The sequence below is a fragment of the Leuciscus leuciscus genome (assembly GCF_965113295.1).
Source record: "Leuciscus leuciscus genome assembly, chromosome: 11".
Taxonomy (NCBI): Eukaryota; Metazoa; Chordata; class Actinopteri; order Cypriniformes; family Leuciscidae; genus Leuciscus; species Leuciscus leuciscus.
The window spans coordinates 27,495,379-27,513,921 of record NC_138735.1 but is presented as its reverse complement, the minus strand read 5'-3'; the positions used below and the strand labels follow the sequence as shown (position 1 = coordinate 27,513,921).

Here is an 18,543-nt window from a genome sequence, read left to right as displayed (position 1 = left end):
TCCCCAAAGCCAGAGATGAAATAATCAATACTGACAGCATTAGGTGGTTAAACTGCAACATCTCAGTTATTTAACCATCGATGGAAAGCTTTAATATCAAAACATCACAAATGCAGTTTCAAAAAATATATATTCTTGGGATTTTCCTAACAAAAAAACATGCATGCTTTACCACACCAATGTTATCTGGATTATGTAGCATGGTAAATGAATATAATCATTCAGTACCATGGTAATTATCTGATGCCATGGTACCATCACAGTAATTTAATGTAAGGGTGAATTTTGACATAAATGCTATAGAGAATGCCTTGATATTGCATAGAGTGGACAGATCAAGTATGTATTTGTGATAAACCCAACAATAAATTTGTCAAGCCTGAGATGTCATGTATATTATATGCCTATACTGTAAATTATGGTCTTTTGATATTGCTAAGGCTGTAACCCTCGATCAGAAACTCACTGAATCTAGTCTACTTGTTGTGTGTGTCTGTGAATGACTGAACAATTATAAGCATTAAACTGTCAAGCAAAATATCTGGTTACATAATAGGCTACTGAAGCATCAGTCGCTTTATACCAACACCACCCAAACATCCAATCGAATATCATCACTCCCCCATTTCAAGCAGTTACGTGATGTGTGACGTCGCAGTGGATGGTAGTGATGTCCGAATCGTTCTTCTGAACCGGATCTGTTAAATGATTCGACTCGCGAAGCGTCTGGAAATCACTGTACGTATGGGACTTTGTTCAAGTTATACTATGTTATAATATATTTAACAATTAAAGTGAGTCTAATAATAACAATTGTTAACAATAAACAAAACAACATTTGAAATGAAAGCTCTGAGAATGAAAACGCTGTGACTGAGATAGAAACAGTAACTAACCTATTAAATTGACTGTTTATCTATCCCCACATGCTTGTTTTCATTTGTTAAATTTAAATAAATATGATTTCCAAATTTAAATACATTTAAATGGAAATCTATTTTTAAACATCACCGTTTATACTGATTAACGGTTCAGTCAGTCACACCTTTGCTCTACGAATCAATCATTTCTTGGTTTGAAGTGATTTTCTGTGTGAGCAGTGCTTCATACATCGACATTTTCCTGAAATATCGCTAATGTGACTGCATCTTGACGTGTATAAACAATTTTACTGTACAAATTAATGTAAAATACCGCGTAGGGGGGTTATGGGAACTACGTTTGTGCAACAACTAATAAGTAACGGTCACTCGACTCTTTGAACTGGTTCGCACAGAACCGATTCGCTAAAAGAATCGAAATTTCCACATCTAGTGGATGGAGGTGGGGGCCGGGGAGGGACTTCTTGGACCAAAAGGGGATTCAAACGTGTTTATGACTTTAGTGTAGAACCGTCGCATTCAGTCAGTCAATGGACTCGGGCGCATTGCGATAACCGGCCTCATTGTGTTCGCTTCAGGCTGGGAAGCAAAACAGAGAGAGATTCGGTCCAGAAGATCGCCCAAAACAAAGGTGTGTCCATCGTAAAGACTTTCATTGTCAAAAACGGACAGGGCACGCGCAAAAGAGCGAGATCGTCGCTGGGAACAATGATGCTGATTGAAGTTTTGGTATTATGAGCAAAGCGCGCGGATTTGTTGGAAACCCATTGATGCGTCACATATAACAGTTAGTTGTTATCATTGTTTATCAGATCAGAGTGTGCAGTGCGGATTTGTCGCGCGCTCTCCAAATCATTCCAAACGCGGCATTTCTATTATTACCGTGAGCGGCTCCTAAATCCACAACGATGAATTACCAATCGAGCGTCCCGGTTTCGGTGTCAGTGTCCGGGATCTCTCAGCAGTCCCAGCCCGCTATGCCCACCCCGGGAACGGTACCCACACCGGTGCCCGTTCCTCAGTCGATTCCTCCTCAGTTCGGATCCGGATCGTCCGGGAGCTCCGGGGCGGGTCAGTTTGGCTCGGGAACCGTATCGGGCCCTGCAGCGCAGTCCGGCCCGTCGGGCTCCCAGTTCGTTTTGTCCAACTCAGCAGCCATCAGAGGCGAGATCCATCGGTTCGAGTCCGTCCACCCGAACATTTATGCAATATACGACCTGATTGAGCGCATCGATGACCTGGCACTCCAGAACCAGATCCGCGAGCATGTGATCTCTATTGAAGGTAAGCGCAAGGCCATATTAATTGATGCCACAATGAAGCATTGTATTGTCTGTCAGTGTAAAGGCAAAAGCAGATGGTGCGTGAAAACTAGGGGACATAAATGAGTGTACATCCCTAATCATCCTAATTAGGGGCTACTGATAGCCATGGACCACTTAATATGCAATACAATATTTTAATGTGGCATTCGTATAGAGTTGTGACATAATATGTTGTGACATAATAAAATAGTCTTGGGTGATGCATAAATAATAAAGCTGATGTTTACACTTTGTTGAGTTGGATTGTTTGGGAATGAAGAGCCGAGATCTTGCATAACCACGAGCTTCCAGAACGCATCATCAGTGTGTTGTGGATGTAAATTAAATTGTGAAGCAAAGATTTGTGGCTCTCTGCATTAATATTGACATGCCAGTCAGATGTGATTTTCACAGGAGATCTTAATGCAGATTTGATTGTTTCATTATCAGAACGCTTTCCGAGGTTCCTCTCATCCACTGTTCGTGCATCAGTCGTTCATTTGGTTAAAGTGAGTTTATCGATTGATTATGTCAAAGACATTGACTCTGACAATGTTTACAACAGATCTGATTGATTGGCAACCATATAAATAGGTTTTAAATACAAAATCGGATGATGCATGCAAACTGGGAAACCTATGACAGGCATCACAAATCATAATCTGCATTATGTTTAATTAAGGGGGCATTTGATAGCCATGGACCACCAAGATGAATTCTGATCACTAAATATGGAATAAAATATCTTAAAGTCCAATGCTTTTTGTTGTTTTAGTTATGTTTACACTATGTTTGGTTTGCTAAAATAGTCGATTGTTTGAGGAGCAAAAGAGATCATCAAAAATGTGTGGCGTTTTGTATTAATATTGACACACCAGTCAGACGTGATTTTCATAGATGTGATTGTTTCATAATGAGAAGCTCTTCTGCGAAACATTTGTCAGCATCAGTCGCTCATCTTGTATATAAAGTGAGCTTTTAGCTTTATAAACCTCATTATGTCGGATACATTGACTCTGACTCCCAATTTTTATACAGACCCGACCTCTCCGCTCTCATATTAACGGTCAGGGTGAGAGTTCAGGTTAGATGAGCTTTAGTCACAGGTTATTTAAATGCAAATCGAGCCGCTTGCTGCTATAGAGTCACATCTCTTCTAGAATTGCAGGGTATTACAAACCCTCTCAAGCAGTCTTATTTTGTTATCATGGAGTTTCTAGGTTTCGCAGCACATATACCGAGCCAGAATGATCCATTTCTGTATTTCTGAAACAGCTACATGGTACCTATAATAATAGTATTTCTCTGGTAAATGCATCACGATTCCCTGCAGAAACACCATAAATGTGATGTTCATTGTTGAAAGATGATTGATTTATTGTGTTATAAATAGTGGTTTCACATAAGATGAGGTGATTGTGAGTGGTTGTAACATGGTGAGTCAGTGAGCCGGTGAGATTTTCTGTAACTCTCAGTGCATTTTACTAGTGAGGGATGGAGATGGAGAAATTTCTGGATGAGCGGACACCCCTTCGAGGGGGCGAGTGGGTTGACAGGAGTGGTAGAGTTTGCCTTTTCGCTATGTGAGCATGGGTTGTGTGCAAGCTGATGATATATTAACATGAAATGGTTGCAAAGACTGAATAGATTTTTTACAAAGCCGATTTTTTTATTTTTACAAATATTTGTCAAGTTACCTTTATATAGGGCTAAGTCTTTATACAATATTGTTTCATAGCTGCCAGTAACAATGAATGATGCAAACTTCATATATGAAAAAAAATTCTAATTCTGCTGTAAAGCAGCTTAACAAAGACAATAGTGTCATTATTTAGCTCATATCTGTTCAGTGTTGATTCATTTAAGTTTAAGTTTAATCAATTATGAAACAAAGGCAATAGTGTCATCATCCAGCTCAATTCAAATCAAGTTTTGTTCTCATTCAATACAGTGCAGTCAAATCGATAAAGCAGTGTTTCTGAATTTTAAGTCTTTTAAACCCCAAATAGCAAGCCAAAGGCAATAGTGGCGAGGAACCCAAACTCCACCAGTCGAGAGAAATGGAGAAAATACCTTGGAAGAAACCAGGCTCAGTCAGGGTGCCAGTTCTCCTCTGGAGAAATGAAAGAACATGGTGTGAATATCCCTGTATATTCCATAAAGAATAGCCAGACTGGAGGATTCAATGAAGGGTTGACAATATTGTGAGCTGCCAATAATCAGCTATGGACGGATGGGACCTCTGTGCATAATGTTTGTATCGCAGGATATTAGTGTAGATCTACATCTTGTACTGTTGAGGGTGTAAATAATCTGTGTTAATGGTATTATCCAACTAAACCTCTTTACTTAAGGGTAGGGTTAAGGAGCAGCCCTGGCTCTGGACCAGCAAACCAGTGATTTCTAACTAGTAAATATGATTGAGTCATTTATCTTGTTGTCAAAGCATTTTGGAAATGAAAGCATTTTCCAGAAAATTCTAGCTTAAAAATCCCTGACTGCATTCCTTTTGATCCCAGACCTGAAATAACCCCGCCCTCTCAGACAAACGCTAGTTACCCTTTTTTTATCACAAATGCCAGTAACGTCCAGTGTCAGTCACCTCTGATCGATGCTGACTCATCCGGCCTGTAAAGAAATCCTCAGAAAGCCTGTAACACCTGAGTAAAGGCTTGCTGTTGCCATGGAAAATCATAATTGTGATGTATCACTTGCAGAACGTCTAGCCTATACAACAGCAACGGCATGCGCTATTGATTTCCAGCTTGTTGACCAATAATCGAGGTGTAACTGATTTGGATTGGGTTAAATCTAAATCAGATGGAACGTTTGCATTAGCACTAATGGTGTGACGGTAGCTGTGCCCTTGACTACTGGATGTTTTATTAACCGTTATAAATCATATTATGGCAATCAACAGCTGATGACAGGAGAAATATTAAGTTGGGATTTTTGGCATTAGTTCATTATCCTAGTGCAATGCAAACCCTGTCTTGTATATAAAACTGGAGTTGGACTGGTGTGAATAGAATAGCATAGTATTCTTACTATATCAGTAGTATATAGGCTATGCTTACTAAGGGTGTGTTCTCACTTGGCATGAACGCTGCCATCTGAACCCTAGTGACACCAAACAAGCGGACCGAGACGCTGAAAAGATGGGTATCGGTTCGCTTCCAAATGAACCAATCAAACAGCTTCCAATTGTTTAGGCTACGTGTGTGACGGAGGGATTCCTGCCTGGGTTTTGACTCATTTACACATTTTATAAGCTCTTAGTTCTCGGCTGGTCAAAAACCCATCATGTGTAGGGTATGCACATACAATGAGCACATTTAGCCCAGCACCCAGCATTGTTTTGGATGTTCGGTCACAAAATATACGTAATAAAAGCTGACCAATCAGGTTGTGAACATATCACTATGCCTTTAGGTTGGTCGGTGTTAAAATGCCAATATGAACGTTAAGCAAACCAGGACTACATTTCTTTTTTTTGTCCGGCCCGAACAAACCAAGCGAACCGAACTACAAGTGTGAAGTGAACACACCCTAATATGTGAATATCTAAAATCCCAGTATGCAACAAAATGCACTATTGATACATGATTGTATCTGGATATCTTGCATAATGCATTTTGTTTCACAATAGTACACAGTATTCAATTCCAAACATAGCCATATGCTATGCTAGTAGAGTTGACAGTCCATTAACACAGTCCATTCTCATTACTAGTTCAGGTCTAGAGTAAATCGTTTGGATTTAACCTGCTAGAGGAATTATAACCATCAGTGCTTAAATGTGTAGGCCTACAAAATGTCTCTAAGTCCAGTTCGGCTCGAAGTGCGCTGTGTTTTGGGAATTAAAAATCCGCCTCCATCTGTCATGTCCTCTTGTATCTTTTATTTATGCAGTTTTGTTATTAGAGAACAGAAAAGTTAATGTGATATAACAGGTTTTGTAAGAGAGAACAAATCTGTCTAATTTTGTATTTTTTTTTAGGAAAGATAAAGCTTATCAGCAGTTCATCAAAGCAATTACACACTTAAGCACAAGAGGCCTCCAGGCAGAAAGCTATTTGTTTTCTTTGCTTCTCTTTCACCCCTGTCATGGCCCTTTGGTTATAGCTAATATTTACATGGTATTTACATAATCCTCCATTTTATGTCAATACCTTGGAAAATTAAAGCATGTCATACCACACGCATAACAAACAGGATGTATTGCATCCAAGCAACTACATAGCAACACCATAGCAACCGCTTGGCGACAAGAGACTTAAGGCCGGTCCACATCAGATTTTCAAAATGTGAGAGACCACAAACATCATAGATTTAAAAGTTTTGTTCCTATAGAACAGGGTTTCTCAATTAGTTTTCACCAAGGGCCAAATTCTGCCAACAATACAAAGCCAAGGGCCACCGACCACAATGTTATGAGTCCGCAATGTTTGTTCTGCTTCACTAAAAACTGCTGGGTTAAAAACAATAATTTCTGGGTTATTTTGCAACCCACTTAACACTTCTCACTCCACTGGAGAATTTGATAACATAATCTGTAGAACCATCAAAATAAAAGGGAGTAAGGAGGGAACCATCCAGATAAGGAACCTTCCAGATCACCCCAGCAACAGCATAGAAACGCCCTAGTAACCACTCAAAACACCGTAGCAACCGCATGGAAACGCCCTAGCGACACACTTAAAACATTCCAAACACCTTAGCTACTTAGCAACCACTCAGAACACCTTAGCTACTTAGCAACCACTCAGAACACCTGACTGAGGTGCATGAAAAGGCACCACTCACGTTTTCTTTAAAATTGAAATATCTAGTTATTATTGGTATTTTTTTTTTAGCATATCATTCTGTGAAGGGTGCAATAATGCTAAAGTTGATTTATATCATTCTGAGCATTTCTGAATCTGTGAACATTTGGTGTATTTTGTTCGCAGTGCTTTCTAGCCATCAGCGTCCTTTGGGACAGCTTCAGACAACAGCGAAAATAAAGTAATTACTGTTTGTTTTAAGCTGCCATTTAATGCTGCTATAACTGATGCCATATCAGCAAATTTGTGACTTTATATCTGCCGCAGCGATGCTGTGGCCGTTCTTCCACTTTAATTCTTTTTGTCAGCGTTATCTGAACGACCTTCAGCAGATATTCACTGGTGTAAACAGAATTTTGTATTCAATGTCATCAGGGTCTGAATGAAACCACAGTTCCAAACGGAGCTGAAGTTGAAATTCAGACTGGCTGTTTATTTCAGTAATTACATGGAGAAACAATGTTATTGAGCAATACTTGAAGGCTATATGCTATTGTTTTAATCTACTATGTTCATTTTTGCAGTGATTTGTGAAATTTGGAATCATGACGACCCCGTTTGCATGATGTTAGATCAGTAATACTAATCAGATCAGATCAATAAAAGGAATTTCATATTCACAGACTTTGTGACCATTTGCTGTTGTCATTGCTATAACTATCATGCAAATGTATATTATATTCCAATAGTTTGTTTTTAAATAGTTTTTTAATCATCATAGTTGCACTCCATTTTCATTTTCTGGTTTGTTAATACTGCAGATTATTTGTGCTTTTATGTGAAACTGGTTTCTTCCTCTTTTACTGAAGGTATGCCTTTTCAAAACAGGCTAGCAGAAAAGAAAATTGGTGCCTGAGAAATTTGCATATGCTTTGTTTTGTCATAAGCAACACAAATCTCTATGCGCAACATGCTTGTTTCTAAATATTGTGCTGTCTGTCTGCCTAGAACCTTCGGAAATTCTTGGTACAGAATCAAATTAAGATTTTTGACGTTTACATGATGAGCAGCTTAACATTTTAATATGTACTGATGGTGCTTATGAAGTAAATTAATGTGTTGCCAAAAATATCTTGTTGTGATTCCTGCAATACACAAACTCATGCATTTAAGTTAAGCTCATGCACATTGCAAAAAAGTCCAGTCAAAATACATGTACTGACTCGCTGTGATGCATTGCATGCGACGTATTTCCATGCAAGAGCATCGAGTTGCACTACGGCAATCGCTTCTTTGCATGTGCTGCATCACAGGGGAGTTTTCACAGGTATTTTGACTGCAGCAAGGCTTGTGAAGCTTTTGCAGAAGAAGCTGTCGTGTGAATATGCACCTGTGTGTCTGGACTGCAGATACTACTGCGATCATCCTACGTTATTGCAGCACGCCTGTTGCTTAGGAACCGGAGCCTTATAGCTTTGTTGAAGATTAGAACAGAACAGGAGTTTAAAAAAAACACTTCAGATATTCACTCTGCTTCTCCAAGCTTGAGGAAACAGTGTTTTATGAGTTACCCCACAACTGATTTGTCCCATTTAAGTAAGTGAAGGGATAATCAATAATTCTAAAAGACAGAAATGCCTGCAGACGGCTTATTTAGTATCTTGTTTCCTCAAATTTGTTATGTTGATGGGTGTGCTTTAGACATTAAAGATGGATTATTTGCCTGCTGAAAGATAAAGGAAATGCACTCTGGGACTAAAAGCAAGATTTTGCGGCTGAAACGTGGTCTCTCTATAGAAGTGAAGTGTATCGAAGGATTGGTATTGTTTGGAACGTTTGCTGTTGCATTAGTATTGCTGCTCTGCCATTGACCAATTGTACTTCAAAACTCAAGAGCAACCTGCATGCTTTGCTCAGTAATGGTCTTCAGAATGACATAAAGTAGAATAGATAGGCTAACAATAATTTGGTTTGTATTTAGGGCTGCACAATATTGGAAAAACTGCTGACTTGAAAAGCTCTATTTGGAAAGAATGAATCATTCTAACGTTTAATCGTTCATCCTGATTGTGGCGATTTTGTTGGTGAGTGAATATAGAAAATTACAAGCATAAATAAATACATTAGAACAAAGATACAAATGAAATGTTTTTCAGGTAAGCCTAACAGTATTCAGGTACAGAAATCAAAAAAGCAAATGTAAAATAACACTGCATAGTCTTCACTGGGTAACATTAAATATTATTAATCTTTGTTAAAGGTAAAAAAAGGATTTTCTCTTTGTATTTTGTTGTTTGATTAAGATTAATGACACAGACAGCAGCAGTAATATTAGGCTGCAGTCCCTTTAAGACCAAATGCCGAATATATGATAAATATGATACGCATACGTTTTCTTTCTCAATTGTTTGTTCACATAATCCATAAGTGACTGTGTTTACGAGGATACTCACAGAGACGGACATTTTGACATTATTTGTGCTTGAACGGACACATGCACGCAAAATTGAGGCGGAAGAGAACGGAATTCGGTGTTCGCGTGCTGTATGTGTCTTGTGCTTGAATGGTTTAAAAATGCTTATGTTTTTTTAAATCAAATTATTTTCTCATCTTTTTAACATACAAAATGACGTAGACAAACAATTAGCCATGCAACATTAAGTGGAAATCGAAACAACAGCAAGAAATCACTTGAATGTTTAAGCTAACAGGACATAAAGGATGTGCAATTGATAAACTTTCGCTCTATTAGGGTTACTTAGCTTAATTAATCCGAGAATCACGTGACTTTCGCCTGCTTACCTAGTCTGTATGGATCAGCTACCTGTACGATCCCTATACTTAACATCTCACATCCTGCGATGTGACTATCGCGGATGCGCACCATCGCGATATCGATGCTAAAATGATTTATCTTGCAGCCCTAGTTGGAATTAAAAAAACCTAAGCAGTTACCAAGGTCCCTTTTATATAATTTCTCTCAAGGAGTTTGATTTGAACAAGGATTTGTTGAAAGCGGTTTGGATTTAAAGTTTTCCATTTAGAATAAGTACTCAATTTCTTAGCATATTGAGCCCTGTCTTAAAAAAATTATTCATAAAAAATGTATCTCTACTCTGTCTTACGGATATCTCTGTCATTGTTTTTTTCATCTTTGGCAGTTGTTAATTGCGAGTGATCATCATTCAGTCTGTGCATCTGTTTCAGCTTTTCACAAAAGAGATTGTTTTGGAACAAGACACACTGGAGACATCAAATCAAACTCCAAAACAAGAGAGTAACGCTTCGCACCGTTGGACGGTCTCGTTGGAAACCGATGGATTCTCCACATGGTTTAATCTCAAAAGCTCTTATAAACTTCTGATGCCGCATCAAGATCCTAAGTCTCTCAATCGCTGGTTTAAAACCATCCTGAACTTGGCGCGTTCTGGATGCTTCGAGGTCGTAAGTGCAAGAGGTCACAGGTCAAAAAGTGTGCTCGTGAAGAGGCTCTTTTCATAGCAGGGAAACTCTGAAGCCATGGCCTATCTCTGGAACATAATGTAGGCCATTGTTCCCACTACACAAAGGTGCTCTCTCCGCTTGTTTGCAAGCCTTTTTTTTGTGCAATTCTTAAGTGAACACACATGTTTTGGTCCACAGAAGCAGCCAGGGATCTGTGTTTTGGTTGTGGTCAAGGGATCAACTGTGAAAGAAACACTCTTCATAGTCCATAGTAGAGCTGCACGATGAAGTACTGGGATAAAGTTGATAGGTAAGATATAAACACTGATGTCTATGGTAGCAAACAAAATAGAGCAAATCACCTTTTCACCGTAACTCGTCGCTTCAAACTAAGATTGTATCAATTTCATCGTTACACCAGTAGGTGGCGACAAGTGACTGTTTAAAAATGTATTTGTCATTGAAACATTCATTCAAGGGATTCCTTCAGAAACGCTGATTCATCCAGTTATGAAACAAGTGAAGTATTTATGAGTCATTGAATCATTCATTCAAGAGATTTGTTTAGAAACGCTGATTCATCCAGTAATGTAACAAGTTTTTACGAGCGAGTCATTTCAATTAATTAATCATGTTTAAATAGACTGCAGCAATTAACATTAAGTCAGAACCTCTAGTAAATTACATTTTATTTTGTTTAGTTTGTTCTGTTCGTGGAAGAATCGTGATCTTTATTTGAAAATGTGATTCTGAATTTATCCAGAATCGTGCAGCTCTATTCCATAGTAAATTATTGAATATACACTATATTTTTCGAAACATCACCATTGCACCCTTGAGCAAGACCATTAATTTTAACTTGAACCCTAACCCTTGGTTGCTCTATGGAGATTATCCCTTTAGTAAGCATATAATAATTGTACCTTTAGGGATGTAAAAGCTTGTACCTTCAAAGATACACCTTCGTACATTCTATACCTCTAATGGGTGCACATTAGTACCTTAATTTACTAAAATGCACTCTTTAGTGGTAGATAAAGCATGAAGGCATATGAGGGTACTAACACCAGTGACAAGCTAATTGCAAAATGTTTGCATATTTTTTGCTTGGATGAAAATGTCTGCTAAATTACTAATTATATTCTAGCAATCCACAGCATTTATGACTTAGATTACCATTCCTAAATGAAAATACACTCATCTCGTCAAATCGAAAATTGAGGTTATGGTGAGGTAATTACAATGGAAATGAATGGGGCCAATTTTTTTATGCTGACATTTCACGGAAAGGATTAGTAAGCAATTTTTACAGACTATAATCATGTTATCATGCATATTGTACGTCTTGTGGCTATACTATTGAATCAGTGAGTATTTGAATGTTTACAGATTGGCACCATTCACTTGCGTTGTAAGTGTTTCACTGTAAACCAGGATAAGTGGAAATTATATAATATTTGTGGTAATCAGTCACAAATTCTGTTGATTAAGCTTAACTTGAAATATTCCTTTAAATTACATCCCCCAACACTCCCATTGATGCTAGATTTGATTGTAGTTTCTTCAGGAATTCTGCAAAGTGATTTTGAGTGTAGGAGTGTATGATGCTGACCTGAGATCTTCTCACCAACTTATGGAGGTGATGGATCTGACTTTCTGTACAACCGAATAGGCATCTGGACCAGAACGGTACGCCTCATCTCCGGCGCCAGCGTGGCTGCTGAGTAGCAGATGGTCTGTGACATGAGAGGAGAGTTTGGAGAGCAGCGACTGAAGCCTGCCAAAGACCCCGGTTCTCCTCACTGTTAGGACCGGCGCATTCAAACAAACATGCACAACTCAGTGGAGACCCTCATATTTGTATCTACACCTGCTTACAGTGACAAAGGCTTTTCATTCCTTTGGGATTATCCAGGCGTACACACCAACAAGACCCCTGGTTTGCCCCCACGACGGGCGCCACCTGGTTGGATACCGAGCCCCATGACGCAGGCTAAACCACAAGGGCATGACTGCCGTGCAGTCCGGAAGGGATATTCACACAGTTCTGGCTCCTCTTCACGGATACACCCCCGTCCCCCAGCGTTAGTACGGTCTTGGAGAAATGGAGCGCGCCATATGTGGGAGCAGGATGTAGAGTATTTCCACAGCATGTGCTGTAGAGCATATATCGTCACTGCCTAAAGCTCCCACACCGAACAGCTAATTGGAGTTGCACGTCCTGTTTGGGGACTTCAAACCTGCACAAGTTAAATTGAATTTATTAATTGCAATTATAGAACAAGGCCGTGTCACAGTTTTTCGCTTATACGTCGACGTTCAAGGGCATCCTTTTTTGGCAGCTCTTTACCTACTTGTCTCTGCTTGAGGCAGGAAGTGTGCGTTAAGTCAAGGTTGTGTTTGTAAACTCTGCTTGGTGGATTGATGGATCTGTTTGGAGTATAGAGCACTCTGTTTATGGCTCGTCATCACACACACACACATACACACACGCTTTTCCCATGAGCACTTGGTTTTTGAAGCCATTTGAAACTAGCGTAAAGTGATACTCTTGTGAATGACTGTGACTTTAGGCCACCATGTGCAGAAGAATCACCTGTTTAGGGTGACTCATTCATATCTACCTGTGGTGATGTATAGTCCATAGGGTTTTCTGGTGAAAATAGTTTTGGAAAATCCCTTGTACCAGCTACTTTTTCTCAGCAGAGTGAGCTCTGCTAATCGAACACACTCTCAGCTCTCTCTCTCGCTCTCTCTCTCTCTGTCTCTCATACATAGTGCTAGTAAGTTTGATTCATTTTAGTGATTTGGTTCATCATAAACTGTTCTCTATATATATGTAGCATTGGATTCATTTGAGTTAATTCATTGTTCATTCATTCATTCATTCAAATCCCTTGTTTGTAGAAATGGCTGTTTAAAGTATAAATCATATAATTGGATGCAATGGTTATATATATATATATATATATATATATATAAAAAAAAACGTTTTACTAACCACAAGTAGCTAGATTTAGCCTATCATTTTAGCCTATGTTTCACTTCATACCAACTGTAGGAGGTCACCGTTTACATAAGACCAGGTACTGTAAGTTTGTCTATGTACACAGTATCTCTGATTGGGTTATCATGTTTAGCGCAACCCTGATTCTTGCATAACTACATTTGTCAGTGTTCAAACCTTGAAAAAGACCAAGGTTATACAGAGGTCAAGCCTTTTACAAGAAGAGAAAGCTTGCGTTTGAACTATTTTAGAGGTTTGCAATCTAAAGAAGCAGATGACAGACCATTAACTAATCCGTTTAACCTCTTTGCAAATTTTGATGTTTTTTTTTTCATACAGTCGAAAGAAAATATATTTAACCCACCTCAGCTAAAATGGGGCAGGATGAGCTAGAATGATCCATCTTTGCTTAATGCGATTTTAGTGTGAAGTAGCGGCCAGTTTCACCGGGTTGTAAAAATTGTAAAATCTAACAGCAACTTTCCAAGAGCTGTTTTGTGGGTGTCACGAGGGGGTGGTGTGGAGGCCTCAGGAGTGGAGTGTTGGCTCGGTTAGTTTGCAGCTTTTGCTGATGACTGTGGGTGTCCGCCTTCAGCACTAAACAGAAATGTTCTTCAAAACCGATCGTTTTGTAAGATATTACGTTAAAAATGATTAATGCGTTTATCACGCAACTGAGCCTATATGAATGGATCCTCTTCACGAACGTAGATCAAGACAAAATCTGCCCTGAACTGCAATTTGCTATCAGATTTTTTACGTTTTATGACTATGTTTGGAAACCCGCCATATTGCGTTCAGTGCAACAGGACACGTGTTCTTGTGTAACCCCCCCCACCCACATTGCACTAGGCTCTCTTTTTCAGTCTTCTTTGGTCAGAGGCCATGTTTGTGAAGTGGTTTTGAGGTGGTTCTCTCCTTGATAACTGGAGACGGCAGCGGGAGAATGGGTGTCCTTTGGCAGAACCAGCTGGAGGTGTAGGAACAACGCTTGGCACCTCACTCTGAATTCACTCATTGTCCTCCTCTTTGTTTGTCTGTGATGGCGGATTGTGTGAATTTTAAGACCACAGGTTTTTTTTCTTTTCTTTTTGTCCTGTTTCAGAGAGATTTAAATATAGGTTTTGTTTCTTTTGCAAAGTGAATACAATTAGAAAAAGACATTTTCAGTAGAGTTTTACCAATGTGACGTTGGGTTTGTGATATGGTCTTTTTTTGATGAATTGTTGCTTGGGCAAATTTGATCATGGCAAACTGTATTTTTCAGATTTTCTGCAAAATCTGCCTGTTTTATTCAGTAATAGGGTTAGTGAGTGGGTGGAAAATGGTCACAAAACCAATTACAGCTGTTCTTTATGCAAGAAAGATTGACAAACATTTATTTGCCTTTTTTTATACAGATATTCAATGAACTCCATTTTCTCATATATCCTTCAGTATGCATGCACAATATTAAAATTCTGATTGATAATAATAAGCCAATAATTGTTTTCATGTTGTTTCTGAAAACGAATAAATTATAGTATTTTGTTTCTTAAAAAAATATGCAATTTATTAGCCTGGCAAGCCAGACCTACATCATCAAGATGTTAGGTCTGGCAACTCTCCATAGACACAGCTCAATCCGAGGGGTGGGATAAACGGCTGTCTTTCAAATTCCCTCTGCACGCAATAGGACAGCGCTTCAACCAACCAGAGTGTTTTCCCAACAGCGGAGCTAACGTTAGTTGAAAGATTCAACTTTTGAATCTGGCCGGCAAAACTACGAACACATCTTCCTTTTTTAAGCATGACTTAAGTGCCGTTCTTTGCTCTTTTCTCAAAGAAAAACATAACTCCAAGTCGGCCAAAGTCGCGGCCAAAGCCGATTCGAAAGGCTGTTCGCCAGCAGCAGCCGCCATTCTTTGTTTTCAAGTAGCAGGGAACCGTCGCAACTCTGTCGTCATTATGTTAAGCCCGCCCCGCCTACTCTAAACACGATGTGATTGGCCTGACCCAATTTAGGTTTTTACAGCTCTGAAAGTCAACGGAGAGTTGCTAGACTACCCTGGCTGCAAAATACATTTTGCTGCCGCTAGGGTGCATCTAGATTTCTAGGCTAGCAATTTATTAAAAATGCATGCAATTTTGTTCAAAAATAGTAAATGTACTGTTTAGTCCAAAACATAACAAAAAGCTAAAATTCAATAGTTTTAATCAATGTCAAATCAACGCCTAGAGGATTTTAGGCATCACAACATTATAATGTACATTGTGTTTTTTAAATTAATAGTTGTGGACTACGCATCTCTATAATAGTAAAATGCTCTTTAAAGAAAAAATGGGTTAAATCTTTGCTGTAATCTAGTGTTATATCTGTAAAGCCCCTTTCACACAGAGATTCCGGAAAATTCACGGATAATGTGTCCTGGGATCGTTTGATTTTGGTTCATTAACACTGCCAGTGAACACACATCCCGTAAAGACACGTGACGTCAGGATGTGACGTGTAACGTACCCGTCGAAAACGTACACTAACGCATCTCGTACCGTTCCACAAAGCTGGCAAACGATCTCAGCTTCAGCGCGGATAGTAAGGAGCATCCCTGGTCTCTGCTTCATTCCAGTTTGCAGACATTTTTTCGTTCTTTCTTTGTTGATGGCGAACACAAACTTTCTTCTAAGAGCAACAGAGTCGCGCGATGGCACGTGCGTCATCACTACGACACACCCCTTACGGCATTGGTCCTGGCTTTTGTTCACACAGGGCGCGTTCCGGGACTGATCCCGGCAAAGTTACTAGGTCCCCATCCAGGCATCGATCGGCATCAATCCCGGGATGTGTTTGCGTTCACACAGAAGGCACTCAAGCAATTTCCCGGGATCAACGTGCTGTGTGAAAGGGGCTTTTGTTAGTAAAAGTAATCTATAATCCCCAATTAAATATCCAATATTGAATACAAGAGACAAAATCATAACATTAATTAACTTTAATAATGGCTGCTATCCGATCTGGTTCCAATACATTGTGCGTCTATATCTTTCAGAGACAGTTTTGCTTAATTTATTAATTAGGAACTAGCGACCATCTGTTGTTTTCTACAACTTTTGCAGATAACTCCGTGATCCCATGATTCAACACATCTGCCCCATCCCTGTGAATATGGAAATCCTGACATTCCCATGCAATGTTACAGAGTTTACTGGGGTCTCTGTCTTGTCCCACAGCTGATGGGTATTTTTAGGTTTTTCCACATTCCTCTTTTCCAGGAAAACGGCTCTGCTTGTCACTTTTGGTGACCGCTCTGTTGGGAGTACAAAATGCAGATCAGTGCTGATCTGAGGTCATTCCCGTGTCTTTAGTTTTAATAGGGTTTTGGTCAGAATTTGGCTTTGGGAGGCTGGACCGAGATCAGGGGACCAGATCTGCTCTTGAGGGAATTGCTCTATGATTTTGTTTACGTCTTGATTTCCTGTGTTCCCCCAATTCTCAATGCTGGGTTTGTTCCAATTGCCTGATAGAGGGTCCGCTGTGCTTGTATGTATATTTAAATGGATACATATTAAAAAAAATTGGTTTGTTTGTTTAGGTATATACTTTTTTTTTTTTTTTTTTATACACAGAAAATTTACATTTATATAAATTATTTTATCTTGTTTTATTTTATCTTATCTTTTTATATATTTACCCTTGCAACCAGTTAGTAATACTTTTGCAACCATCCAGAATTTTTATTTAATTTAATTTATGCATGAATGCATATTTAACAAATTTTCTTCCACATTTAAATTTTTATCTATTTACTTTTATACATTTAGTTTAATACACATAACTATATTATTAATATTCATATACATGAATGTATGTATTAGGGCTGTCCCCGACTATGGATTTTCATAGTCGAATCAGAATCGTCATGTCTTGCCTATAGTCGACTAATAGTCGAATCATGTGTATGGGGGTGGGGCTGGGGGCGGGGCTTTAACGTTTCAAAGCCGTGATGTACAGAAAATCACACAAAGATATAGAAGAAAATGTATAAAAACATTTTTGATCAATAAAACTAAGAAATAACATAAATAACTCCAGAAAGGCCACACTGCAGATTTGCATTTCACATGCAAATCAAATTAAATCGGCTAAATTACCTGTGCGAGCAGGCCAGCCTACAGCACAACATCGATGCACCGAAAAAATAAACAATTAATTTACTAAATTAAATTAGAACAGAATAAACCTTTCTAATAAATAAAAATACAAAACGAAATAAATCAGAATCAAGTCACAGGATGAGGAGCAAATGTGTGCAAAATGCCTAAAGTGCAGGGGTACATATATTCAAAACACAAGCCACAAATAGTTAGATTAGATAACCCTGACAGATGAATAAATAAAATAAAAATAAAGAAATTATTAAAATAACGATAGTAGGCAGAATTTTCAACTTTGTCTTTTTAACTGCAGAAACAACAATTTATGCTAAACTGGAGAGGCAGTCTTTTTAGCTAAAAATGTTCACAGCATCCAAAAATAAAATTAGAACCGGCTGAAAAGTTTTGAAATCACTTGTACCTGATCGAGAGAACAAATCCTGAAAGTCTTTCACTCTGTCTGTCCGTTGGAGTCTTTTCAAATTGTGCGCGCGGATAAAATACATTCTAACGTGAAACCCAGTCTATGCGTGAAACATGTTAACGTTGGCCGGCAGAAGTGCGATCATGGTTTTCCTGATGCTAAATCCAGCCTTGGAGAATATCCTTTCTAATCGTGTACATCCACACTTTAGATTTTCTTATCCCAGACATTGTTAAAGATTTAAATCCTTGCCGCCAAGGTGCTCCTCTGTCGGTCACGGATTGAAAGTGAAACTTAAATCTGTCACGGGGTGTTTGGATTTATTCACGCACGTTAAAAAAATATTTATTAAAAGCTTCTTTCTTTGCACATTTTTATATAGGCCTACAGCATTATCATAATAGGCTGAATATTAACGTATTTACATAAAAGCTAGTTCTATGTGAAATCAGACATTGAGCGCCCTCATATAGCCAAAGTGGCATGATCCTCGTTTCATAACACCTCTGCGAAAATTCGACCGTGAGATCGGTAGTCGAATCAGGCTCCTCCTATCGAAGCATCGAATCTTCGACTATTCGGGGTC

General features: G+C 38.8%; 1 protein-coding gene across 1 annotated transcript in view; it reads left to right on the top strand.

The window, feature by feature from the left end:
• The first annotated feature begins 1,352 nt into the window (after positions 1–1,352).
• The window catches only part of agap3 (ArfGAP with GTPase domain, ankyrin repeat and PH domain 3), a 163,270-nt gene continuing 146,079 nt past the window's right edge, over positions 1,353–18,543 (top strand). The window contains exon 1 of the mRNA XM_082184250.1: positions 1,353–2,165. Coding sequence (XP_082040376.1) covers positions 1,790–2,165 — 376 coding nt within the window. The 5' untranslated portion in view covers positions 1,353–1,789. The remainder of the gene's footprint in view (positions 2,166–18,543) is intronic.